This window comes from Strix uralensis, chromosome 3 (assembly GCF_047716275.1).
Source record: "Strix uralensis isolate ZFMK-TIS-50842 chromosome 3, bStrUra1, whole genome shotgun sequence".
Lineage (NCBI taxonomy): Eukaryota > Metazoa > Chordata > Aves > Strigiformes > Strigidae > Strix > Strix uralensis.
Window position 1 is genome coordinate 58,775,863 of NC_133974.1, and position 26,892 is coordinate 58,802,754.

Consider the following 26,892-nt stretch of genomic DNA (forward strand, 5'->3'; position numbering starts at 1 on the left):
GATCTGGAATTGTGCAAATTAAGAGGAACAGGCAGCCATATTATTCTGTAACTAGTGCCCTCCTGGGAAGTAGAAGGTATAAAGTTGAGTCTCTCCAGGTGAGGAGGGCTCTGAAAGAGTGTCAGCTAAATCCCTTGGAGAGTACACAATGACTACAACAGATATAGAGAAAATATCACCGTCACCACCATTTTCAAAGCAAAGTACTTACAGCTGCATTTTGTCAAGGGCCTGATTTTGCTGATGCGTTAGTTGTACTAAAGCATGTCTGGCAGACAGGAATTGTTAATCAAGTTTCTGGATCCTAATGAACTATTTGTAGAAACTGGGCACTAGGCCAGCAGTTTTCCCTGTTTCAAAAACAGGGATGTAGGGGCCAAAAAACTATGTGCTTGCATGGGAAGGTGCCTTATTGATGCAGAAACCTTAAGCTTTATGGAATCTCTTTGACAGACTGTTTGGGACATTAAAATCTAAAATAATGTTTTGGGTCTGACCTTATATTTTTAACAGTGGTTATCACTGTTGTTTGGCAAGGACTCTCTCTGCTTGTTAACCTTCAGGATGTATCTCTTATTACCAAATATAGCCAAAGGTAATAGAGGAGGTTAGTTTAGACCTAGGGATAGATCTCCTCTGTAGAAGTCACAGCCAGAAGCCAAAGTGCTTCTAGATTTTCCCCATGAAGTTCTTTGTTACAAAAGATAAAACTTACGCTTTGGGAATTTAAATAGAATGTCTGTAATTCATAATTTAGATTACAATGTCATTATGCTGAGAGGCTATCTATAAGTTTATAATTAACATAAAACCTTATGTATTGTTCTCATTTGTGGTGTGTATTTACAAATTTTGATTTTCAAAACTTATTGCAATCTGTAAGAAGTTTTCCAGTGACATTTAATCAGCTTCAGACCAGACCATAAAGATTTCATTTTACGTAGCTACCACAATATGGTTGACATTTCCCCCTTATATGGCTTTCCTATATAGGAAAAATCAGGAAGATTAATTCAAGTTAACTTTAAAAATGGATTAATTAGGCCATATAGAAGTGTTTTGTGGACACTAATTCAGAATCAAAGCAGCCTCAGTGAAATTTTCATCAATTCAATTTCAAAATAGGTTAAACTAAATTAAATCAATGTCATCTTAGTTCTTGATAAATGACCACTCAACCTTCATCCTCACAATTCTAACAAACATGAAATATTGAGACATCCGTGTGTATCCACAGAATGGAGACTGTTCTACACAGGCTCTCTTGCAAGCAGTCTTAGTACACAGCTCATCCTGCTCTCACACTGAACACTTGTACTGCAGAGCAATGAGCACCCTGGAAAATCTTAATGAGAATATCCTGCATAGACACAGGTCTTGTAAGTGAATGAGCACAGATCTGGTAAAAATTTTTTGAAACTTCTCAGAGTGCCAGTTCCTTCTATTAATTTCCAGCCAATGGCACACTTATTACGTCCACAAAATACAACATTGCTGAATTCTGGTGAGAAAAAAAATGAAGAATCTTTAATATAAATTATTTCAAGAATGCTATTACTGTTTTCATTATTACTTTCAGAGACACAGCTGTTACAGTTAATGGCCCCTTCCTTAATCTATATTTCTATTTCAGGAAAGGACATCACATCTTTTCTCCTCAACATTTGTTCAGCTTCTTTGATCTAGTCACATTCAAATGGTCAGCTTCAGGAGTAGGAGTTTATGCAGGTGAAGTTCTGGAAGAAGCTGCTGACAGAATACCAGAACCATCATGTACCTGAGATACACAGACTGGGTGGCAAGGACAGTAGAAAATATAGTATCTGTAGCTCATCACCTATCTATAGATGAGAGCTACTTGTCCTGCACTGATGAAGTTCTTGCCTTCTCTTTTGAATATAATGCATTATTTTCAATATTGTTCAATGCTTCTGTTTTATAGAACAGTACCAATATCTTTGTGCCTAAGGAAATAGACAAAAACTGCAGCTTCAAAATAATGAAAAACATCATATTTTCCTTCAAAGACTTCAAATGCTTCAGAACAAAGGAAAAAAATAGAATGGTCTCATTCTCTTTCAAAATAATGATCCACAGAAAAAAATCTTATACATTGTACTGCTGACAAGTTTATTTTCCCTTAGCATTGAGGATACATCCTTGATGGTCTCTCAAATGGCTCTCATTTCAAATCTCACATTAAATAGAATGTTCTGCTTTTGCAGATTTGGAAATCATCTTTACATTGGAAAATATATTACAGGAAGACAGAAAGTGCAAAGCAATAAAACAACCTTACAGTAATAAACCAATCACCATGTGCTAATACAGACATGTAATGAATTTGTCTACTAGAGTTGCTGATGTTTTTATGTGTTTTTATGTGCCATTGCATATCTTTTGCTGATAACATGATTAAATGATTCCTCTTTATGCTAGAAAACATCTGAGAACCTGTATTGCGCTCTCTCACTGCAGCAGCAGAGGAAAAATCTAGCTGAGAAATACTTTTTTTCATAAAAGTGCTAGCATAATATGTTCATATAAACTGTGTTCCAACTCTGCTTAATGATAATTTTACTTTTCCTAGAGGTACAACTTTGACTAGACAGTAAGTAAAGAAGTTCCCATGTTCAAGAAAGTTTTAAACCTCTAATAACGTATGTGGGTAGATGGATGAATTACATTAGTATTAATCTCACTATTTCTCACTTTTCATGCTCTTCCATCACAGCTTCTCTTTGTTTCTGCCACATTTGCACATCTGTGAGCTTAGATAACAGCACAATAAAAACATCAACCTGTTCAACTAACTGTATGACAAAAGCAACACACATTGTTTCCTGAGTTTTCAGCCATGAGTTCCAAGGTAATTACATTAAGCATAATCAACTTCTGATTAATTTAGATTTTCGTACTTTGGCATAATCCTTGAAACAAACTAGGACTTATAAAAGCTGTTCATATAAAGGGTATGGTAGATAGTCCTCACCACAGAGTTGAATTTATAATGCAAGAGTTAGAAAACCTGCTCCTGTGTGCTTGCAAATACATTTATTATAAGATAGAAGAAAAAAAAAGAATTTCTAAGAATTCCCATCTTTTTCGTTTGGGTAAATTTCAGTCTGGGTATAGGTGTCAATTTTGACATTTAGGACAGGAGAAAGAAGGGGAAAGAATTCTAAGTAATTGCTTGCAGCTCTACAAGAGAGTGAAATGTAGTGTCTACTGCACATATGATTGTTTATGAAAGATAGAGTACTGCTTAAAATTCTGTTTAAATGTGGAGCATTCTAAAATTGAGGATATATACAGCTTATTTAATTGCTTAGTTTTCTTTATCTGATTGCTTTTTAATATCAGGGAAAGGTTGAAGGACTCTGATCAAAATCTAAGAACAAGTGAATCTACTCCATTCAGCTTTTGAAAGCTGAAAAAAGATTTACTATTTACAATTTTAGATTAGCTCAAAATGTGCAAATCCTTTTCTACTTCCATTTATCAGCAAAAAGTATTAGTATTCAGTGCACTGGGGAAAATGCACTGGCTTCATCTGCAAACAGAACAGACAGAAGCTATCAAGTTCTAACTCAAGACCTAGGATTTGGTCTCAACTTTTAAATTCTCAATTTGAGCAAATAACAAAGAACAACATTCATAAAGAGAAATCACTTTGATGTTCTGAAAATCTTTCATCCATTGTCTGAAAATTAAGTTATCCTTTTCAGTGGAAAAAGAATAGTTTGAAAATACTTACATAGTAAGTTCTGTTTGCAAAGCTAGTTATGAACAATGGTTTGCACAGAGCTGCTTATGATCTGGAAAATATCCAGTCAAGAATAACTGCACAATGATAATGTACAATTAAATTCACCAGTCATAACAATTACTGTAAATGAAAGCCACAGTAACACAGTTTTTGAATGCTGTAAACTTTGCAGGAGTGTGGGGTGCAGAAGAAAGACAACTGGTAGACAAATTTTAGTACATTCCTGTTTTACACTGAATTTGGATTTTTGCACCATAAGATAATTCTTTTATCTCCTGACAAAATCTTTGGTTTACCTTACTGGTTATTTATTAAGATTAGCGCTACTTGATCTGTATGAATTCTATATTAATAAAATAGTAACTTTTTGTTAGCATAGATTCTACCTCTGTATCTATCATATAACAACAGAATCATTAAGAAGAATTAAACTCTATATCTGACTTTTTAAGTCCGTACTCCTGATTAAAAAAAAAAAAAAGATGGAAAAATAAAGTTAAGCTATTCTTTTATGTAGTTGTCCTTATACAACAGTGTTGTGAGCCATGTGTGCAAATATTTTCATACAAATACACATGCTAACATTTGGATGCTTGATCTTAGCATTTAATTTGCATTTTCTCTTCCTTGATGTCAGATCATTCTGTAATTGTTTTATACCTAGCTACCTTTTTTATTATTTTTCAAATACTTTAAGTTTATACATATGGATAAATAGATATTTCTAAATACATAGATACATATAACTACACATACGTTACACAGTTTATATCATGTACATAGGACTCTAAAGCATTCTACTTACAGTAAAAGAGATAAAAAAGACATATACAACAAAATAGTCTGGATAACTAGAGGTGAACTTCTTTCCTCAGTAGTTTAAGACAACAAAGTTGCACTGGGAGAATTCATACTAATATTTAGTTCCTCTTTTCTGTGTAAACCAGTTACACCTCACAGGTGAGATTAAAGACTTTGATCCTTATCTGTCATGAATCAGTGCAGTTCCACTGACATCACAGGGATTAAATTATACTAGTGAAGAATCTGGAACATATTTTTATTTTTATTGTAAACTAGGAAAAACATGGAGATAACCAATAACACAATGCAGTGAGATTTCTTTCTAAGACATTTATTCACCTTTTTTTGCAGGGGGTTGGGGCAGAGGGCACACTGTGATGGGAGGCAATATTTATTAATGTGAGAGAAAAGAAACTGAACAAGTTTCTTCTTATGTGGTTTTGTTATGAAACAGATTTTCAATGAGGAGCATATGTTTGTTTTAAATAATGCACTACCAAATTAATTACAGGCTACTTGGTTTATAATGGAATGAGCTGAATATATGTTTATAAATTTAGGAAGGTGGTAAAGGAATACCATTTGAGCAAATCATTCTCCACGGGGAAGATGTTTATGAATTTGATTTACTTGGCTTGCCTCACATCTTGTCCCCTAGACTTGAATGAGAGATGTGAAAAGATTGCAAGTGTAATCTCCTTTAAAAAAAAATCAAAAACCACAGCCAAGAACTGAAAAAGAAAAAGTGAAATTTGGAAAGGAAAACCAAGTTTCTTTACAGTAAAGGAAAATCATGTACCTGATGTCAGGTTGTGATGTCGTGGAGCTTCTTTTATTGGCGGGACTCCTAAAGAACAAAACATAGATGATAAATTAATCTTCAGTTTCAGGCAAAAATGTTTAAATACATTTCAGTAAGAAATATACTAGTTTCCTGGAATCAACTCACAGATAGGAATCTCTATAAAACAGTTTTATTTTTAAGTGTGACTTTCCTCATGAATTATTTCAACATAGAAATTTCATGTCTAGTAAAACCATAGAATCAAACTGCTTCTAGATGCTAGTTTAGCAACTTGAACCAGTACAACTAACTAACCGTTATCCTTTGAGGTTCCAGGACTTCAATATACAATGTTTATATGCAAGTCATTGTCTTTAACCGATGCAGAGGAGATATTTATGTCTTAGACCACTAACTTAATAAATTAAAGCAACTTATTACTATTAATTATCTTCAGAGGTATAGGAGAAACCACTTCTCTGTCTGCGTATGGAAAGGATGAAACCACTGAAAGGAGAAATCGCTTCTCTGTCTGCATAGGGAAATGATCAGGCAGTGTTATGTACAACAGGCTAGTGAGAATATAGGTGACCACAAAGTCTATCCTATGTGTCAAAACCACTTCTTGTTACCAATGTAGTTATTCTACAATATGCAGCTGGTGATCTAAATCATCACACAAGCTATGGAGATGAACTTTGCACTACCTCACTAGGGAGCATAACAGCAGACTAATTGGGAACTACTAATCCTACTAGTCTGTGGATACAACACTGGAGGACCCTGCAGACAGATTAATGCTGTACCAGCCAGGGAGGGACACAGGCAAGGCACTGCCGCAGCCAGATTGGATGCGCTGATGTAATCCTTGATACTTGCATGCAAAGGAGCCATCAGACATTCAATTACTGTGGATTTATGCACAATTTCGTAGTTTTGGCTTACTTGCACATATTTAGAAAGACTAAAAAAGCTCCTCTTTCCAATCCCATGAAAAAAACCTAACATTTGCATTTTCATTGCTGTTTGCAGAGATTTTCATCCCTTTATTACCTTTGGTTTTTTCATCCTTCAGATGTTTCTTCTCAACTGGTTTTTCTAGCAAGGAAAAAGTATCAGAGTTCAGGGTTGCTAAGTATTACCTAGAGTTTTCAAGTAAAAGTCTTTGAAAATTAACACAGATCATTTAGGGGTTGTTTCAAATAACAATACATGTAAAATTGTAATCTCATACTATTTTTATTGTGATCTTCTACATATATATGCACATGCAGCGTAAATTCCTACCTTCTTTTTCTTTAGCTGTCTTTGTCTTTTTCATGGCTAGAAAGATTTACAAGGAAACAGCATTAAGTGACAGGCATCAGAAATATGGGGCTCTTTCAATAAGTACATTGCACAAAGCTGATCTCCCTAGTAATTTCCCTGGAATAATAACTGTGGTAAATGTGTCTCATGGCATGTATGCAGTGTATCTAATATTACCACAGTGGCTGCTACCCTTAGTGGCAGTAGCAGTTCTGGGCTTTCTGAACAGTCGTAGGAAATTATTTGAATATTGCTGGTTGCAGAGTAGTTTGGAAACTGCTGATAAAGGCTTGAAGCACTAGAATTCTGTAATTCCCTAACTACTATCAGAAGTGTCTGATTATTGGTGGCTAAAATGCATCAGGGAAGGATCCCTCTGCCTGTTGCCTTCTTCTTACTCTCTTTCTGTGAGCAATCTCAATCATCTGAAACAAATAAACAATAAAAAAAGAACAGGATATGGAGCTAGATGGACCTTTAAAACCACCAAATACGACCATTCTGAAGTCCTGCAGAAGTAGGTTCTGATTTATTTTATTTAGTTTATTTTTCCCTAATTGTACATTCACTTAGAACATGTGTTTTTTTTCTTTTCAGCATCCTTTTCACCAGCCTGCAAACACAGACGTTTGGTCTGTGACTCCATTCAACAAGGCAGACTGAAATTAAGTAAGGTGTATTGCTTCAGGCGTTTGAGCCCATTTTAGTATTCCTTGTTGACCACAGCAGAAAACTGGCAGGATGACTTTGAATTGTTCATTTTCACTTCATGTCACCCAACCAGTTGTAATAACTCTTTGTTGAATGTCTTCTGGTGCACGTGTTATCTGATTAACACCAGCTTCCTCGGTGCTGATCACCTGTGTCTAGCTCACCAAAAGAAACTGCAGAGGATGAACAGTGAAAATATCATAATCCACGGATCAGAACAGTCTTCAGCAGAGAACTGCATAGCTTCAATGCTGTCAGTTTAACAATGCTGGTTTACATTAGCATTGTACGTTGTTGATGAAAAATTTGTATTACTCAACACTGGTATGTTCATTAACTCTTCCCATAAGACATACCAGAGAAATGTAGTATTTACCCGCTGTTGGGATTTTACCTGTTGGCTCTTCAGGAAAATAACCAGAAATGAAGAGGAAAAGAATATGAGGTTCAGTATGATGTTTTTTTCAAGGCAAGTAACCATTTAAATATATCTTATCTTTCATCTGCAACTTTTCTGCAAGATATTCATTTAAAAAGGATGGTGACTTAACAATGAACATGTACACAAGCAAATATTTGGACTTATTTTTTAATGTGCATTCAAGGTTATAGCTGACTATGCTATTTTCCAAAAGATGTATTCAGTTTAATTGTTACCTCTCTTTTCTTATCATCCACACATCCCAACCAAAAACCTTGAATAGTTGGCACTCACCCTCGTATAACTATTTCTCCTGCATTATCAGTTTGCCTTGCCTTTTAAGAATAAAAACTCTTGAGATCTGGAAAAATTTTGGCTACATTTTTGCACAGCACCTAGCACAAAAGAAGCATGTATTCCTGTGCTATTACAATATCCATAATAATTAATGAAAATTGATCAATTCAATGGGATAAAAATTCCTGGTGTAAACCATCATTACTCTTTTTAAATCAAAGGAATTAATTAAACTGTGGTTTAGAATCCAAGAATTTTTTACCCATCACTACTTCATTAGTCCTGGGTTTATTTTGAACACAATTTTAAAGAAACAGAATAACCTCACTAGCCAAGCAAAACCTTTATTCCTTGAACCTAGAGCTAGAGAAAAAAGGAATATGTTCACAAAACATTTCAGGGTCTCCTTTGATTGGATTAACTCTGTAGTTTCTTCATGATGAGTTTGGACTTCAGATGAACATGAGGTTCTACAGCTCACACCAAGGTGAAAATGTTTCAGTCAGTTTTTCAACAGGAAGATGGAGCAATGAAGCATGATTTTCAGTAATACATCCCAGGAAACTTTCATTCAGGTCTTCATTCATAAGGAGACTCATAAATGTCAGTGCTCAACACTTAGGCATCACAGGCATTCAGCAAAGGCCAGTTTTGCTGCTGTTAAATGCTAACATGCATAAGTCCTTTAATATTTATTTTTCTGCTTATGATCATGCGCATAGTTGCTGAAAGCTTATGCATTACTACTGCATTGTGATCCATGGATTAACACCTGTTCTCATTTTCAGAAGGGAAAAAAAAAAGACTTTTCTGAGGCACTAAATCTGGGAAACGGGTTCATGCTCTCACTCCTTAACTGAGAGGTTGACTGAGGCATCTGGACTTGCCGTTATATGCATATATCCTAATTTAGGATTAATGATGGATTCCCTTAGATAACGAGGTACTGGAAGACTGTTGACCTGAAGAGTACTTAGTTTGACCCTCTGGTGTATATAACATAAGGACCATTTTCTCCTCGCAATGTGTCAACAAAATTTCACTTACTCTGGGGGTTTTGGGAAACACTTTATTCCTATCATGGGACTTTCATTATAGAACTAAATGGGAATAGACTTTGAGCAATGCTGAGGTTTTTCTTAAAATATCTTCCTCTTGATTGCAAAATGCGGTTTTGTATTACTTCTTGCATGAGTAAGATATGTCACCAGTTTTGTCCTCTGTTCAAGGTAACTTCTCACAATTTGAAAGTCTTTATTCAGTATGCAGGGAGTAAATTTTGAGTTTCATTACACGTTGAAATTTGATATAGGATCAATTGCTGCCAAAGACCCTCCTCATGCTAAAACAGAAATAGTGAGAAATAAGATAGTTTACTAATCGCTTTTATAATTGCACGGTAATTCACATAGCAAGTTACTGTAAAAATGTATTTGTTGATAATTTTGGACTTTTCAAATTCAGTCTTGTATTTCTGTTTATAACCTGTCATTCACTTAATGATACAATCTCTCTACTGATTTAAAGCCCATTTACTTTTACAGTAAGACTGCATGGGGTGTGAATAAATTCAGCCCAGGATAAATGTATGGATTTATTTTATATTCCTACTAGACCTGAACTCCAAAATCAGTGTGTATTTTGTGTCCATGGCTACATCTCATACTGAATTACATGATAGCTATGTCCATGTTATGACAAATATACTGTACACCTGGCTGAGAAATATATGAAGCAAAGCTATATAGAGCTCTAGAAATAAAGAAGGCAGTGATCCAACTAAGTGTTCTTCTTTGAGCGGAAAAAAGTAATTTAAAATAGATAGCTCTGGTGCTTAAAATCTTGAGCTTGATCTATTCAAAGGATGGTTAGCTCAAAATAGGCCTTGTAAACAGAATTACTTTTGTATATGATCACATCATAGGTATGTTTTTTACTGTTTTTTTTTTTCCTTTTCTTTTTCTAAAGGCAGTATTAACCTTTATAACGATTTCAAGCAACAGGATATAAGCTCAAGAATGTGGTACAAACATCCCTCTGCAAAGGTCAGGGGAAAATATCTTGGCTGTTCCTTATATTCACAATATGCCAGGGTAATATAGCTTCTGATAAAAAAGCATTGTAGACAGTGATCCTTACTGTGGAAAGCATGAGGAATTAGTCACTTAAATCTCTGATGGGCCTCTAATAGTAAAGATATAGTAGAGATAGCATAGTAGAGAAAACATTCTCTCAGATAAATCAGAGCAGAATACATAAATTGTCAGTGAACAGATCCAGTGAATACAAAACTGAACAAATCTGAATAATGGAATCAAATAGAGGAAAATTTACTGAAAATACTGGCAAAAATGGAAAAAATCCACCAATAGCTTCACAGGAAGTAATAATTTTGAAATGCTAACTTGAAAACTGAACACTGCAATTCAGGACTGCAGGAGATCCTCCAGTGTTGGCATATTTCAGATGCTTTGTGTTCCCCCTTTCCCTTTGGAGCTGGAGTTCAGAATAGCACTGTGTCTTCTGACGGGTGTTTAAGAGGGGTATTCATCTTGTTTAACTTCAGGCACCTAACATAGGAGACTTAGGAAGCTCAATGGAATCAGTTTGCCTTGCCTTGTCAGCTTATGACCTGGAGCAGGAAGAGGTCTGTGCCTCATGGGGCTTGGCCCTGGTTTTAGATACTCTTTGGAGATTACTTTGCATCAGAATAACACATGGTTTGGTCTTGATATGCCAGGCACAGTACAAAAAAGAAAACAGAAATCCTGTGATAAAGAGGTTACAACAAATTCATATGTGAAAGTCCATGCTTCAACTTTTTCACAACTCAAAGCATGCAATGTAAACACTGTCCTTCTGGTTGTTGTCTGATCATGATTTGCAGTATGTAATGTGTAATGACTTGCCACAATAAGCATAGATCCCAGTCTTTATCTATTCAGAAGTCTTAGTGGCCTTAACAAGGACTTTATCCAATGTCTGGAAGTCTTTGTTATGTAAGAAATTCTCCCTGAATACTCCTTAAAACTCATCTAAAAGGGAAATACTCCTTCCTCTTCTTTAATTTAATTTAGCTTTTTATTAAAGTAGGAAAAAAAAAAGTGTATTGAAACAAGGCCAAGAACGTGCTTAGTGAATTAATGAAAGAAGTAATTTTGAAATGGTAAAAGAAGTAATGAAAAAGTTGTCTAATTCAGTTATGCTGTATGCCATTTTGGTATTTTTAATAAACAAATATTTGCATAAAGATAAATCATGTGTCTACACTCATCTAAAATCACCAGAGCATCAATTATACTGCTAGCACAATTTACTTTATTTTTATAAAAAGTAAAAATTGTAAACAGAGTTTGAATGTTGCAGCTTCACATTATTAAATTATAAATGTACTTAGTTTTAGACTGTTCAGCTGTTAATATGCAGACAAAGTACAAGAGTATCTGTAGTATAAACGAGAAAATAGCATTATCTAACGTGACAAAATTGCAAAAATGCAAATTGACACAACATGCATCTGAAAAGAAGGTTTATATTCTATAGGAAACAAGACATGACACGTACTTGCAGTGTTTTTCAGTTTGACTGAGAAGTAAAAAGAGGAAAGAAAAATGGTCAGGTCAGGTGCAGCATAATGCTGTTATAGTGGAGAATGGCTTTATTTGTTCTATTTATCAAAACATAATTTTTAATAATCTCATAGTAATAACAATCTAATAATGGATAATAATAGTAGGGATGTTCTCATCTACACATGATAATTGCTGTGCTAGAGTTAAGGATGAAGAATACTAACAATAAGAATTTTAATTCTTCACTTACTTCCTTTCACAGAGAGGCATAGAGAAGACATTTTTTAAACCCATGGTGATTGCTTCACAGTGATGCTTCCTATACTTGAGGTAATTTTGCTCTGTCTCTTGCCAGTGAGGCTGTATAGGAGCTATGATATGCAGAGACATTTATCATAGATGATGGATAGTGAGTGCCAGGTCATGATCTGAATATAATATTGCATAATACCTGCTACGGACAAAAATTAAACTATTGCTGGTCCTGAGAAGTTGACTCATACATGAAGACTGTGAAGTTCAAATAAATGGCAGACACCCACAAATAATTAGCAAAATGAAGCCATTTAAAGCAAGCACTTTCAGAAATGGTTCAAATTCTTGGCTGGCATAACTTCTTTGACATAGTGGAATTACAGAAGCAGAAATTTGACCTTTGATATATATATCTTCAGAAAATGACAACTGGAATTGCAAATGCATACTGTATGACATGTCAAGGCCATTCTATAGAGCAAAATAGATCACAGGGCCATGATTTTGACATTTGTCATATGTAATTGTATTTTGCAATTTCTTTAAATGACAGTTTAAATATTAATGAATGCATAAAATGCAGGAGTGCTTACCTGGTTTTGTAGGTGGAACATTTTTTTCATGTCTGACTGCTTCATGCTCTAGATAAAAGAAACAGCACAACAAAATTGCCATTTTTCGAAGTTACATTTTGTATGTTTTTTGTTTGTTTATGTGTTTGTTTTTTTAACTAAGAAGGATTGCATGTATCTTTTTCAGGAATAAACATTTATCTTCTCTTGCTTCATGCTGTTATTTTGCCAAAAAGACAGATGACTAGTTACTAACAGATTATCCACTGAGGGATCTGCCACAAAATAGCAGTAGTACAATAGCACAAGTTCAGTAGTACTGCACTTAGCTCCACACATATAGCTATTATTAATGTTAATAAGAGTTATGCATGTATCTTAAGGAAGAAGTCCATTAATAGGGGCTCCCCTCAATTTCTGAAATGTAATTTGTATCTACTCTCCATTTTTGTTATTTGAAAGGAGAGTACAGAGCAAACTCAGCAACCATTCAGTCAACCTTTATGTTGTTGATTCAGACATACTTGAGCTGACTTCACAGTCTCAAACACATCCTATTCTATATAAACAAATTATATCTAAGTGTGGAAAAGTAGAGAAGTAGCACTGCTTGGTTGGCAATGCATTTTTTTTTTTTCTCTTTTTTCCCCTCTCTCCTTTCTTTTTCATAATTATTACTGGAAAAAATGAGAATGTATGTTAGGTTGCTGGAAATGGAGAGGATGAAGAAGTTTTTTTTTCAAAAACAAGTTCTAGCACTACATCATTTATACAAAAGTCACACCTGCTTAAAAGGAATTTAAAAAACCCTACACCATGGATCTCATAGCATAGTAGCAGCTATGCCAAACACATGCAAATAGGGCCCACAATACATTTTAGAGCTGAGGAATCAATGGACAGCTATGCTGGTCTTGTTTCCAGGTGATGTTTCCCACAGCTAAAAAAACTGTGCACCAGTTACTTTTTGAGCAACAAGGACACAAATGTGGGCTCTAAAGTGGAAAATGCTGAAAATGTGAGTAGCCCCTGAAAAAAAGGGCAATGTGCCTCAGCCCTTCTGCTACTTAGATGAATAATTAAACTCCTAGCAACTGTGATTTCAGGTGAAGATATATGTCAGGAAATGCCAAGATGAAGATATGATAGGGAATTTCAAATGGGAAATGGTTTTATGAGATGTGAATTAAAACTGGTGGTAGTGAAGAGTGATATTTTTCCCATATCTGGGCTGTTTTTAAGCATGGCAATGTTTGGGAACTTAACTGATTTTTTTTTTTTTTTTACTTTTGCAGTTTACCTTGCATGTTGAAGGTATGAAAAAGATATAGAAATTTAACAAGCAGGCTGCGTGGTAAGTTAATTTATGGACTCCTTATTCAGTTCTTTTTGACTGAGAAAAAAATCTAGCTACAGTTACACTAAAATAATATATGATTAGGAAGAAAATGTGATGGTGTCTTTCTTTTTCTCTTTTTAATTCAGCAGGAATATTTATTCAATCCAACTAATTGTTAACAATGATTTTTAAAAAGCTTGTCACTGCTGTTTATTTTTTTTTTTTTTAGACCTGTGATATGGGAAGCATAGAACGCGTTGACTCCTGTACTGAAGTAACCGGTTATGTCAAATGGACTTTTAAATAGCAATGAGACAGTATGTTAAATGAAAGTAATGGAAGGCATGGTGATAAAGAAACTATAATTTTAAGCAACAACTAGAAGCTGCTAAGGGAGAGTTTCCATATGTTAAAATCAAAAAAGCCACACATATCCAGCTATTTTACAGGAATTTTTCTGATCAAGGTAGGTACCACGTACTTGCTGTCTTTGCCTGGACTACAGAAGACAAAAGAAGGTAAATTGAAATCTTTAGATATAAAGAGAAAAGAGGTTCTACTTTTTTATTTTTCCTTTTTAGCATTCAGATATTTTTATAGCAATCAGTTCTCACTTGTTTTAAGCTTCCCCCACTCACGTAAAGATGTACAGCATTCAGGCCCCTAAAATGCAGGTAGGGTCTAACATGTTTAGACCTTTGCAACTCCCACTAGCTATCAGCTTTTGTTGAAATAATGCAGTATCCTGTCATTTAGCACAGTAACACATTTATGTATTCCAGAACCATTTCTCCCTGTGTAACAGTGTAAATTAGAAGTAGGTCCAAACCAGTCAACAGATGATTGGAAATTTTGGGTGGGATTCAACTGATTTGCAACATTGAGAACACACTGGTCTATGCTTTTAGTCAGGAGAGCACTAGTCATCTCCAGAAACTAATTAATATAATTATAAAATGCTTGTTAAAGAAAGATAGAATGACTTACCCACTGTTTGAAGTTGCCTGTTTCAAGCTCAAAAGGTATTGATCTGAAAACTTACAAGCTATTTCTGTAGTGGCTTTTGTTAAATTGGCCAACTCGAAATACTGCATTTTCAGTTTGGTTCCATCAAACAGGAAAAAGGCTTGGCAAGTACATGACTCTAACAAATCTTACAAAAAGTAGTAAAGTCATGATATTTCTGGCAGTTTTGTTTTCAACCACTGCTAAACCACAGTTAGTGCCTTCTAGATTTTGCTCACAACCTAAGAGTGAAACAGCTGATTCTAAAAACAAAATTGTGAATTTAAGTATGAAAATCCTATAAATTCAAAGATGTCATTTCTTCCTTCTCCAGACTTGTTTGCCTATCAGTAATTGCTAACTCATTTAACATTCAGGTTAGAAATATATTGAAGTATTTTACAGTAATTTCTCTAATTCTATTAACAGAAATATAATTTATATGGTTTTGAACAAGCTACAGCAGTTTATGATCATGATCAGATAAAAATTAGCAAACCAGTATTTTTATTGGATAAACAGAGTGCTGTAAAACATCACTTCATAGTAAAATGATAGATTATCGTTAGAGTTCTTACACAAAGCAATATAAATTCATAAGTTATATGAACGTTCACAATTAGAGACAGAACCATACTATTCTGCACAACATCTATTCTGCTACTGCAGAGAAGAAAAGGCATATACGGAATAAGAATAAAAATGAGGTAGTAATCTGCACCATTCAGCTTAAAGCAAAATAGCATTTATTGAAAATATTCATCATCATCATCACCATCATATCAAATGAAAATCCATTGTTGGCATCATTGTCCAAGATTTGGCAATCTTTCAATTTATGTTTGGCTCAACACTATCCCCAGTAGAAATCAAGAGGTTGATATCTAGAAAAATCCTTCAAAACAGCTTTGTGTTGACTGTCAGTGATGATGAGAATGTTCTAATTCCTTGGGTGACCCTTCAGGGCTTCTGTAACAGTCAATATTGCTTGAATTTTTTTTGTCAGCATTATTATTACAAAACCTACAAGTTCTAAATCATAGAAAAGACCCAAAGACTTAAAGATTAGTTTCAAAAACATTTTCCCCATGAGAAATTTCAAAAACATTTTCCCCAGTTTAAGACTCATGTAAGTTCCTAATCCACCTGATGATTCATCCTCCTGCATCACTCCCTACTTGGGCACTGGTCTCTGTGCTGTAAATTCAGTTGCTCGAAAGATCTGAGGTTGAAAAAAACAAACAGCAGCACCTTACAAGGAAATTTGGGATCATTTCAGAGACCTGATTTACATCTACACCTCATTTTATTAGCCCAGCTCTGGCAGAGAGGCTGGAACAAGCAGCCCAAGAGCTGAAATGTCTTGACCTGGCTTTGTCATTGGAAAGACTGTTCTTAGAATGATATCTGCAATTGCCATTCTGCTGGATTTGCTCAAAGAAAGTGTTATCAGTCACATATTTCAAAATACTGTAAAAAAAATGATTGCAATGCAAATGTACTAAGCTAGATGTGTACCGAATAGCGTTTAACACCCCCTCTCCCCCATCCCCCCATAAATCAGGAGAGAATGACTTGTTCCTACCTGACTTCTCAGTGGGAGTTGTCTTTTGTTGTTTAATTTTCTCCTCTGTATTGTGAAAGCAGCATTAAAATTAGAAATTCACACTGTGTTAGCATAGGTGCATATAACTGGAAGAATATGTCTATATGTGATATTATACATATAGTTCACAACGACAAAATAGATGTATGTCTTTAGCATCACCATCACATTGTAGTACTGTAAAACAGCATGAATGCATTATGAGTTCTGACTGTATGGTGAGATCAAACTCCATGGAAAAAATAAACTACTGGGCCTAATGTCTCAGCCACCAGGAAACAGCCACCTATCTGGTGTCTTTCAGGCAGGCATTCAGGTGGAATCTGTATTCTAACAATATGACAATTATAACTTTGTGAACATCACCTTCCTAAGCGTCTAAATTCAACAGTTTGGTATTATATAATGCTGAGAACTTCTGCTTAGATACTGCCTAATCACAAATATGCACAGACGTATCCACTTATGTCTACACTCCGAAAACAAGAAAGGTACTGAGATCCCTAAGTACATGCTAACACCAGAGGCACATCCACATAGGACAGTGCCAGCCTGAATGATGATTCATGCCACCTGCTGCTGAACAAGTTTACCTAGACTCAGCTGGATATCTGTCACAAAACCTTAGAGCAACTCTGAACTTCTGCTAATTTCATGAGAAAAGCTGCCAATTCACATGCTCTTGAGCTGCCTGTGGCTTTGCTCAGCACAATTCTCAGATGATGTGGACCCATGTTGACATCATCCACCAGACCTGAGCTGACTCTCCTCCAAGTAGGCTTGTAGATGAAGCTTCAGGAAGAGGCACAGGTAGGACTACGCTTTCTGATCAGGTGGGCTTTGTCTTAACTGCCCAATGGCCCAGTCAGGTGAGAATTGTGATGTGTGTTTTCAGATCTCTACTCTGCCCAGTTTGGTTGACTTGAACTTCACCTTTTCTGATCCTTTCATGATCCTTTCTTCTACTCCCATTTTCTCTTTCCATACCTGAATTCAAACATCTTTCCCAACTCCTACCTTTCAACTCACATCGCTACCTTTCTTTTTAAATATGTTTAAGATGACTTCAGAATATATTTCCCCTTCCTCTTGCTGATGAAAGCAGTTTACAGTCACATGCCTCTGGCCCCTTCCTTTTCCCCAAGACTTCTGTGAGGCATCAGACTGAAACTGACAACAGCTGGGTGGAGCAGCAGGGATGTCTTTTCCCCTGAAGTCATTCAACTCATCTGAGGACTAGTTGGCTAGAAAACCTCCCTCATCTGTGCATGCGCAAAGCTGCTTGGCTCCTGAATATGAGTGACGTTCCCAACCTGGTGGTAAAACTTGTTCTTAAATGAGATGATGGAGGGAGGTACTGGGAAGGGGATGGGTAGCTAGAACCACCTGTGAGTTATGAGATCTTTGCTTTACTCATCACTCTACCTATGTGCACTCAGTCAACCTCAAGAACTGCTGCTCTTTTTTGGGGGCTATTTCTCCAGAACCCAAATGTCCAAATTTGGATGCTAAATCCTAATCTGCACTCTGACTAAATAAGTGGATAGTACAGTATTTAGAAGAGCTGACTGTTGAGTGGTCTCAACAGACATGACATTTCCTTTGAACGTAGCATGTAACTTCCAGAGAATGTTTTTTCTGAGGGTAGAGAGCAAGCTCATCTTCTCTGTGTTGGTTTCTTATTAACTTGGGTCTCTGACATTCCCAGAGGTGTACACTTGCCAGCGAGGCCTAAAAAGACATTTATCATATATCAATAGATGGAGAAACAGCTTCATTGTTGCACAGACCATGTTTCTCATTCGTAACACAGCAGCATTCAGCAAAGTTACGGTGCAAGTGTGGACAAGAAGCATACAGCAATTGTAGTTTGGGTTTTGTTTGTTTGGTCTGTTTTTTTTAAAATTTTGTTTCTGAAAGAAAATCAGTACTGATGGGGGAAAATACAGGGAGGGATAAAGCTCCATGGTTACTGATCTTTTCTATTCTTTGGAAATAAAATATAGCCCTGCATTGCTATGCTTTTCAGTTGTCATCTTGTAGGTGGCGATTTAATTTCTCTTCAGTTGTATTAAGTTAGGGCTTTTTTCCCCCCCCTTACTCAGCTATTGTTATTGTCAGCTTCTTATGAAAGCAGTGAATTAAAAAAATCTCATCTCCATTTCATGGCTGTCTGTGAAGCTAGAATTTTTTTTACAGCACAACCAGCAGCTTGAAGATGCAACTTGTTGAGATAAATTATCCTCTTTCTGCTCTTAGATGACCTTTAGCATATAACAGTGCATTTCATTAATTTAGATTAAGGTATTAAGTTTTCCACGTACCAATACAGAAAAAAACCCAGCATGCTGACTTTAAACATAGGTCCTGTACCATCCACTGGATTAATGACAAGTAAAGCTCAAAAGGTTTGGAACTTCTCTTACTTTGAATATTATTCCTGATCTTTTGAACACTAAAGATATTTTTACCTTTCTAATTCTGGTGAGAATTTACAGCAATGTTTGCTCTGTAACTCTAGGAGTCGATCAAGTAAGTCTGTGAGTGGATGACATGTTTGATCCGTTTAAAGATATGGGAGGGATTTCTTTTCAGAATTAATTCATTCCTGAAAACAGAGTGTCTTGAACAGGACTGTGGACTTGCATTCATCTGGGAATAAATACAGTAATTCTTTGTTATTCATACAGCTACCTATTCTGCAATCTAATCACACAGCAAGTATTGATCTGCTGATTCCACTGGAGAACACCCTGATATGTTTCCTGGCAGATCTCCAGGAGGTGACTACGGCTTTTTCTCTAAGTTTCTAGCCATTGGTTGTAACCAGAAGGGAAATGGAAGGAGTAGATTATCAAAACTTAAGGAGAACACTCTCTATGAGGGAACATACTTCAAAACATCAGGAAGCTTCACAAAATCATTTCTGTTCACCAGATTCAGTATGAAGAAAAGCAGTGAAAAAAAAAATCTCATGAGGGCAATACATAGTATTTTGTCAAGAACAGATGTGATATTTCTAATTTCTCCTGTACTTTTTGTTTAATATATCATGAGGAGTCTGGGAAAAAAAAAAAAGTCCAAAATAATTTTTTGGGAATATTTAAAAAAAATTCAGATTTTGTTCTGATTTTTATTAAGCCCAAAGTTTAAAGTTCTGAAATATTTCATTAGAGAAAATGAAACCTCTGCAGAGCTCTAGTTTTGCAGCACTACAAGCATTAATATTCATTTTTTCCCTGGTGTATCTAATTTAAATGGAAAAATATAAAGCAGTAAACATTTCTCTGTGTATTGCAGGCAGTTTCAGAAGAATTACATCAGGAATGAATTCTCTTGCTTTACTTGCTCTCACACACATACACAAAGCACTCTTTAATTTAAACATTTCCCTACAGGGTCAATATATTTTCTGAAATTCTCTAGTTTATCAGTCATGTAATACTTCTATGTGTGATGACGGGAGGCATAAGAATAATAGTTTGAAGCTGCTCAGAATCAAGGTGAAAAGAGAGGCCACTGCTTTATACAGAATGAGGCTTTTATAATTCAGTCTGCTAACTCAAGAGCACTCATTGGCACACAGCAGGCAGAAGCACTGTTACCACCAGTGCTTGCAGATTAATACTTCTAGTCAACTGAAACTCAAAACAGCCACTGTTCTCCAAAGCAAGCATTAATCACCTGAGAAGAGATCTTTCATGCTAAAGGAAGTTTAGCAAGCCTTTTTTTTTTTTTTTTTCTTAAACCGTTTAAATTCCAAGGTCTTTAGTCTGGAATATACTGCACTATACTAGAGTAAGCTTCAAATCAGTTGGATGTACTCATTTGCAACATGATGTTCCGATGTTTGCAAATGCCTCATCAAGGAAATATATTTTTATGCTGTTATCTGGATGAGATCAGGCTGACTGTGAAGCAGGACTAATTTCATTTTGCAGGAAAGGTGAGTGGTCCTGCCACCTGCCTGGACAACCCACTGTTTGACCACCTCTGACCCCTCCCAGGATGCACAGAGCTGGATAGGGTGGCTTCCTTGCTAGGATGTTCCTGCCTTGGTTGAGCCCACCTGCACCCATCTTCTGGCTGAAGCACTCTGCCAGCTGTTAATACACAAAAGTGATCAAAGAGACAAAAAAAAAAAACCAACTTGGCCTCTGTGTCTTTGAAGTCTGGAGTGAGAAATATTGTTTTTTTCCCTGTTGACACAAAACCAGCAATACAACTTCACTAAATCAGCTACTCAAGGCTTGCAGGAAACCTCAAAATGTCTATGAAAATACTTCATTTACAAGTAGAATATTGTATTATAAAACCAAATGAGAAAAATAGTAAATGTGTAGGATAAATTGTTTTCTTTCAAAAAAAGTTCTGAAAAAAAGTGTAATAAAAAAAAGATTGTCTGCTTATCATTGAACACATAAAGTTTTAAGCGGTTTATCCAATCACTTATTCATGAGCACTTCATTTTCATGTGAAGTTTAAACAGCAGCACTACCAGCAGAGGTCGATGGGACACTGATACTTGCTTTTCAGTGCCCACTGCATCTGGTAAGATCACTCAGGAGTGATGTAGGCAGAGCACCAAAAGCTGAGTTTTCTATGATGCTATTGTCTTAGTCCTGTTTCTTCGCACCAGACCCAACTGTGGATCCCTGAGTGCATTTCTCCTCAAATAATGCGATGAGGCATAAAGTCCTGGTTTAAAAGGGGAATCCCTGTCCTGCAACCAGTTGTTGCTGGTTATTACAGTTTATCTGAGTGCATAATCAGCCCAGTTTTATTTATTTGTATTTTTTAAATTTTTCAGCTCCTGTTATTCCGAGATTCAGAAACTGGAGGCTGCCTCTCTGTGGGTTAACATGCACCCAGTGAGACTGGTCCTTTTTGGGGACCAGACCCACTTCATGTAACAATTGGTTTACTGAAAAGCCTGAGATGAGGTAATTTCCAGTGTTCCTCTTTGATGTACCAAAGTGCAATAGAGAACTCCTTCCCCAAACTCTGGAAAATGGGTTTTACTAATGGTTTATAAACCATACTGCACCAATGAGAGAAAGAGTCACAGAAACTATGAAAAACTGTGGAAGTTGAATCCTTTTAGTTAAATTTCACCCTCTTTTTATTTTCCTCTCCCAAACTCTGAAAAAGCCAATGACACAAAGCAAAAAAACAGTGCCTAACTCAATAAAGTCTGCAAGTTTTGCAAACCATACCATATCCTTATTGAGTGGAACCTGGAGTAATTGGAAATTAAAATGCCAAACCTACCTGCCTTAGTCTGAGAGATAGCTTTTTCATGTTTAACGTGTTCATGCTCTGCAAATAAGAACCCTTACATTAGAAAGCTTTTTAATTTTTAGAAGATTTTAAAAATAAAATATTCTTATCATGATTTTAAAAGAGGTTAAAAGAGGACTTGGCATTACATAATCATACTAGATTTGAGAAGAATTTTTGATAAATCTTTCTTGAGAAAAGGTATCTAATTAATGTTTTCCCTAAAAAATAAAAATAATGTCGAAGAAATGTTTTCACTTTTTAATGTGGTTTTAGAAATCACAAAATTCCATTCTGTGTTTTTTAGAAATATCATAGCATTTCTAAAATTGTGAAATGCTTCTACTGCTAATTTTGATTGGTATCACCTATCTTCTATATAGAAAATTTCTCCTTAATGTTCAATATAGAAATCATGAAAGTATTTTATTGCAACAGAAGTGGGGTTGTCTCATATAGAATGGCAAATAAAAGTTCAGTATACTGCATAAAGAAAAAATAGCTTTCCATATTTCTCTGTTACCCTGGATCCCATAGATATATAGTGAAGCAGTAACAATAATAAATATTATACTGTATTAAAATAAAAAAATAAAAAAGCTGTATGCAATTTTGTGCTCTTTAAAAACAGTGTGATATCCAAAACCCAACACTATGGTAAAGAAAAGAGAAAGCTATGGCATTTCAGAGGAATGTTAAAAATATGTTTTATTCTGATTTATACCAGCTATGTCTAAATTGTGTAGCAGGTGAGGGCTGCATCATACCAAGAGATAAATCTCTCTGTTGCTTGGATCAGAGCCCTAGCCAGAGGATTGCACAGACCTTTCCTCATCTGTGTCCCCCCTGACTTTTTTCCTGTGTGAAACTGTCATGGAGGCAGAGGGCACAGGAGGGTCTTAGCCTGAATTGGAAAACGGTTTTCATGCAAACTGAGACCTGTGAAACACAATAATTGAAAGCCTGTTTCATAAGCCAAAATTTCCTGTGAGCTTGTGTTGATGCATCCCATCTTAAACTGCTAAAGCTTTGACAACGTAAAAAATACCTTCCTCCTAAAAGCTGAAGTAGCAATATTCTTTATCATCTTGATACTTACTGTGTTCATGAGATTTCTCTGAGGTAGCTAGAAGTAAACAAAAAAGGTGCAATTTAATAATTTTGTGACTGTAATACAGGATTTAATGTATTTATTCATGACATTTGTAGACACATAAAATAAATGTTCAGTGAAATCTATATTAAAATGTGCAACAGTTAGCATTGTCTTATACTACCCACCCCAGGCACCTAACTGGGACACTTAGTTAAGGAACACAGGCACCCTAGTTTCCTCATTTAGCTAATGTTTGATACAAATACCCTGGAAGGCTCTGCATCTCCTTGGTGGGCTAAGTTGCCCTCACTAAATGGGGACCATATATATCAAACCTAGGGCAACTACCTTGCTATGGTGAGGTGCTCAGGTCAGTGTCTGCTAAGAGACAGGGCAAGTTCAGGCCATAAATTGTTCAATACAGGACAAAGCCAGACAAATAATTTTAGGTTGAGTGAGAAAATGACACCTAGGGCAATCTAAATGTAAGAGTCCCTGACAATTGCACCTGCCTTGGTGATGTCAATGAATTTCAGACGGATTCAGTGATACTCCAAGGAGTAGAAAGACATATTAAGAAATGTAATTAACATAATGAGGACACATCTAAACAAAAGGACTCAGCATTTCAGTGCCACAGCTCCTAAACTTTGTGCTATTTCATTTTCCACTTTTTCCCAGAAAAAACAGGTGAGATAAAACTGAAAACTGAGCTAATACTTTCCATGTACCTTAAGAGAACGTTTCTCAGTTAAAGTGAGAGCTCAGGGAGCTGTACTCAATGCCATTACTGGTTCTACAGAAGGAAGTGAAATGCCAAGACCTAGCCTACCAGTTGGATTTTTCTTCTTGACTTTGGCAAGGCAGCTGTTGTTTTTAAGAGAATAAAGGCTCTACCACCTGCATGTAGCAGTCCGCTGTGTGTGAAAGAGCATAATCCCACAGACAGTTGCAGTAGTTCAGGGGATGAGCTGCCTTTGTAGGCCCAGCAACACAAGCAATAAATCTGCTGCTGTGAGCTCCCAGGCTGTGATTCACTGCGCTCCCAAGTTCCCACTCGGGGCAAAAACTAACTGTTGTGCAAGTGGGTTTTTATTTTGCTCGTTTTCCCTGCAGTATAAAACTGCTCCCATTTTATATCCAGCCTCTATTTAATCCAAGCTGTTGCTGTGCATTTAAGGAGACAGCAACTGGAGATCATGTGTAGAGCAATGCAAAAATAGTGGAACATTTTTGGGGGTAATAGAGACTAAAGATACAAATTAAGAGTATATACTTGCTCCTAAGTGAGGAATCATAAATAAGAAACAGCAGAAAAACAGGGATCCCATGACAAAGCCACATTTTTTACCTTTATGTACGTAAGAAAACCTTCTTGTAAATTTAGGCTCAATTGTTTTGCCTAAACACCCCAAAACCCACAAAAAATAGATCCCTAAACATCATAAATTTGTGTAAATTCTAATTTGTCTGAAATGTGTCTGAAATTTATAGAGAAAATTAATTTTGTATTGCGCCAAAAGACATAGTGAGATATGCCCATCTAGCTATGAATTTCAATTTGCAAAAGGAAATTCATGGCAAATATTAAAAAAAGTAATCTGAATCTCAGAAGCTGGTATAATGACTTACATTACAGAATATTGTCACATAACACTTTCAGTCACCACCAACAATGATCAGAGCTAGGCCACATATGAACAGTGTTAATTTAAAGACTCTTTACTGATACTGCTTAATGAATTTTACAAACAAGCTTTTATTATAGCATCCTTATCACAGATTTGCAATTTGTCTGAAAACACTAAAATCAAAAGAAAATCATTATGCTTTAACTTCCTAGTGAAGTCAGTGCAGTTATTTCCCTTTTGCTGCTGGTGAATATGAGTCACAGAGAAAGTTTAAAGTAATAGGAACTCAGTCAAGGACTGGTCCCTCAAGTTTAGGAAGGTATCTGTGTTGCCCTTGTCCATATTTTCTGTGGAGATATTAATTAGCCAAACTGAAATAGTGCCAGTATCCAGCCAGAGCTTGAACACTGAGATTATTGTTATCAGAGCTTTACCTAAAAACATAGCCTTCTTTATTCTGGTGTAACACTCAGAGATATTTCTACCACATGTTTTGATGAAATAATGAGGATCTTCTAAAGTTAAAAGTTTTTACAAAACATTTATATTTTGCCAAATCTGTTAACTATGATTTCAGTCCATTCAATATTAATCCTACCCTTATTTGTCATATTATCTCATCAAAGTTGTAATTCCAATGACTTATACAGTAAGTATAAAAAGCCAAAAAATTAAATCCTAAGACCCTTGGTTTAATTTTTATAGTATCACAATTGTCTATGTCACAGATACCTTGATTTTTAGTCTAGTTAGTGAAAACAGGAAGAAGGTAAAAGCTAAATGTCAATGGCCTACTCAGACTTTCTAGAATATATAATGAAATATTATATGGTATTTAACCTAAAGGGTGAGAAATGAAAGGCTGTATTCTGCTGCTGTCACTCATTTCATGTAGTATCTTGTTTAAATAATATTTCTTTATACGGTTCCTAGATAAGCTGTGAAGCTCCATGCTGCAAAATGTGCGGATGTTGAAAATTTTCATGATTTCAAAATGTGACTGGGCAAATTAGAAAAAAATATCTACCAAGTGCTCTTAAACATGAAGATATGGTTTCTGGTTTAGGAAGTTCCTGAGCTGAGATCTTGGAGGTCACAAAGCCATCTCTGTGTGACTCTTCTATTCCTGTACCCTTCCTTAGGCCTTTGCTTGTTTGGCCATTAGTGGAGAGAGAATGTTGGGTTAGATGAACTTTTGGTGTCACTTCAAACAGCTGTTCTGATGTTATTAACTAACAGGACTACCTGTCAGGTAAATAACTGCTTGTTGTTCACAATGTTAGAAAATTCAGTCCTAAGTAAGTACTTTATTTCCATTTGTTTAACACTTAAACTATATTAGAGGAGGAAAAGTGTCAGATTCAGATCTAATGAAAACAGCTGGATCTTTGATGAAATACTTGAAGGTACATAAGATCTGAACTGGATCAATAAAATTATATGATTCTACCCTCAACAAAAATGTTTTTGAAATTTCTTCTGTGTCATTCTAAATTAAACTTGGTAGCCAGGCTTGGTAGTTATCTTGCTGTTTTTTCACATTCACTTTAAATTTTCTTTGACTCTTGCCTGCTATTCTGAATGTCAGAAGGGTATTAATTCTATATGGCGTGGTTTTGTAAATTAGCTTCTGATACGGGTTCAGAAAAGAAATCCTCTGGTTTATTGAACCATAAATTGGTGAGGCTAAAAGCAGAATGTGCTTTTTGATTATAACATGTCTATTTTCCATCTGGATAACAGTTATTTGCTGTTCAGACAGCAAATATATTTGTGAGTGTGCACAGTCTGTAAGAAAAGAATATGTTGTACAGGAAATGAAAGCAATGCCAGAACTACTTGTTTTAGTGAAGAATAACAGAATAAGAATACATGCTGTAGCTGAGAAAATGATTTCTAATTGGAGAGTTATATGTGTATTATAAATAAGAAAGTTACTTTCCATTAGTCTAAGTAAGAGTCTGGGTCATCTCTCATTAAAGATAACATATAGGCTCTTTAATAGGGTTTGGACTGGGGATTAGACAAACACACCCATGATGTTAATTTGTAACAACGTTAGAGGCCAAAAGAGGAGTTAAGATCAACAGGAGTCTTTTAATGGAATTCTCAAGATTTGTGTCTTAACCTTCCAGTTTATACATCATGACGAAGGACAAATCTTTGATTTCCTTATTCAAGATAAATAAGTCCATTGTCCCTGAAAATGAACTCTAGACAAACTAACAATTTGGCCCTTAGACAAAATAATGGACATTCCCCCTTCAAAATTCAGTGGGAATACTGTAGTCTGCAAGAGTTTAAGATGCCACATTATTGTGCCTAATCATCAATGTGCTTTAAATTTAAGGTTGAATAAAACAGTTTTGTTCTAGTCAGTGCAAGGTTTTTCAGGCTGTGGAGCGACTACGTTATCAAAAAGTCAACCAGAATAAAACATAT

At 35.6% G+C, this 26,892-nt stretch overlaps 1 protein-coding gene across 6 annotated transcripts in view; it reads right to left on the reverse strand.

Annotated features, from left to right (window-relative positions):
* Positions 1-26,892, reverse strand: part of TRDN (triadin) — a 244,482-nt gene that overhangs the window by 14,680 nt on the left and 202,910 nt on the right. For 2 of the 6 annotated variants that reach the window (XM_074862417.1, XM_074862415.1), the window contains exons 29-37: positions 22,823-22,849; positions 21,715-21,762; positions 16,423-16,467; positions 14,314-14,331; positions 12,515-12,562; positions 11,659-11,679; positions 6,645-6,680; positions 6,411-6,455; positions 5,373-5,420 (exon numbers count right to left, since the gene is read on the reverse strand). In XM_074862417.1, coding sequence (XP_074718518.1) covers positions 5,373-5,420; positions 6,411-6,455; positions 6,645-6,680; positions 11,659-11,679; positions 12,515-12,562; positions 14,314-14,331; positions 16,423-16,467; positions 21,715-21,762; positions 22,823-22,849 — 336 coding nt within the window. The remainder of the gene's footprint in view (positions 1-5,372; positions 5,421-6,410; positions 6,456-6,644; positions 6,681-11,658; positions 11,680-12,514; positions 12,563-14,313; positions 14,332-16,422; positions 16,468-21,714; positions 21,763-22,822; positions 22,850-26,892) is intronic. The other 4 variants (XM_074862414.1, XM_074862418.1, XM_074862416.1 and 1 more) reach the window with 4 other exon arrangements.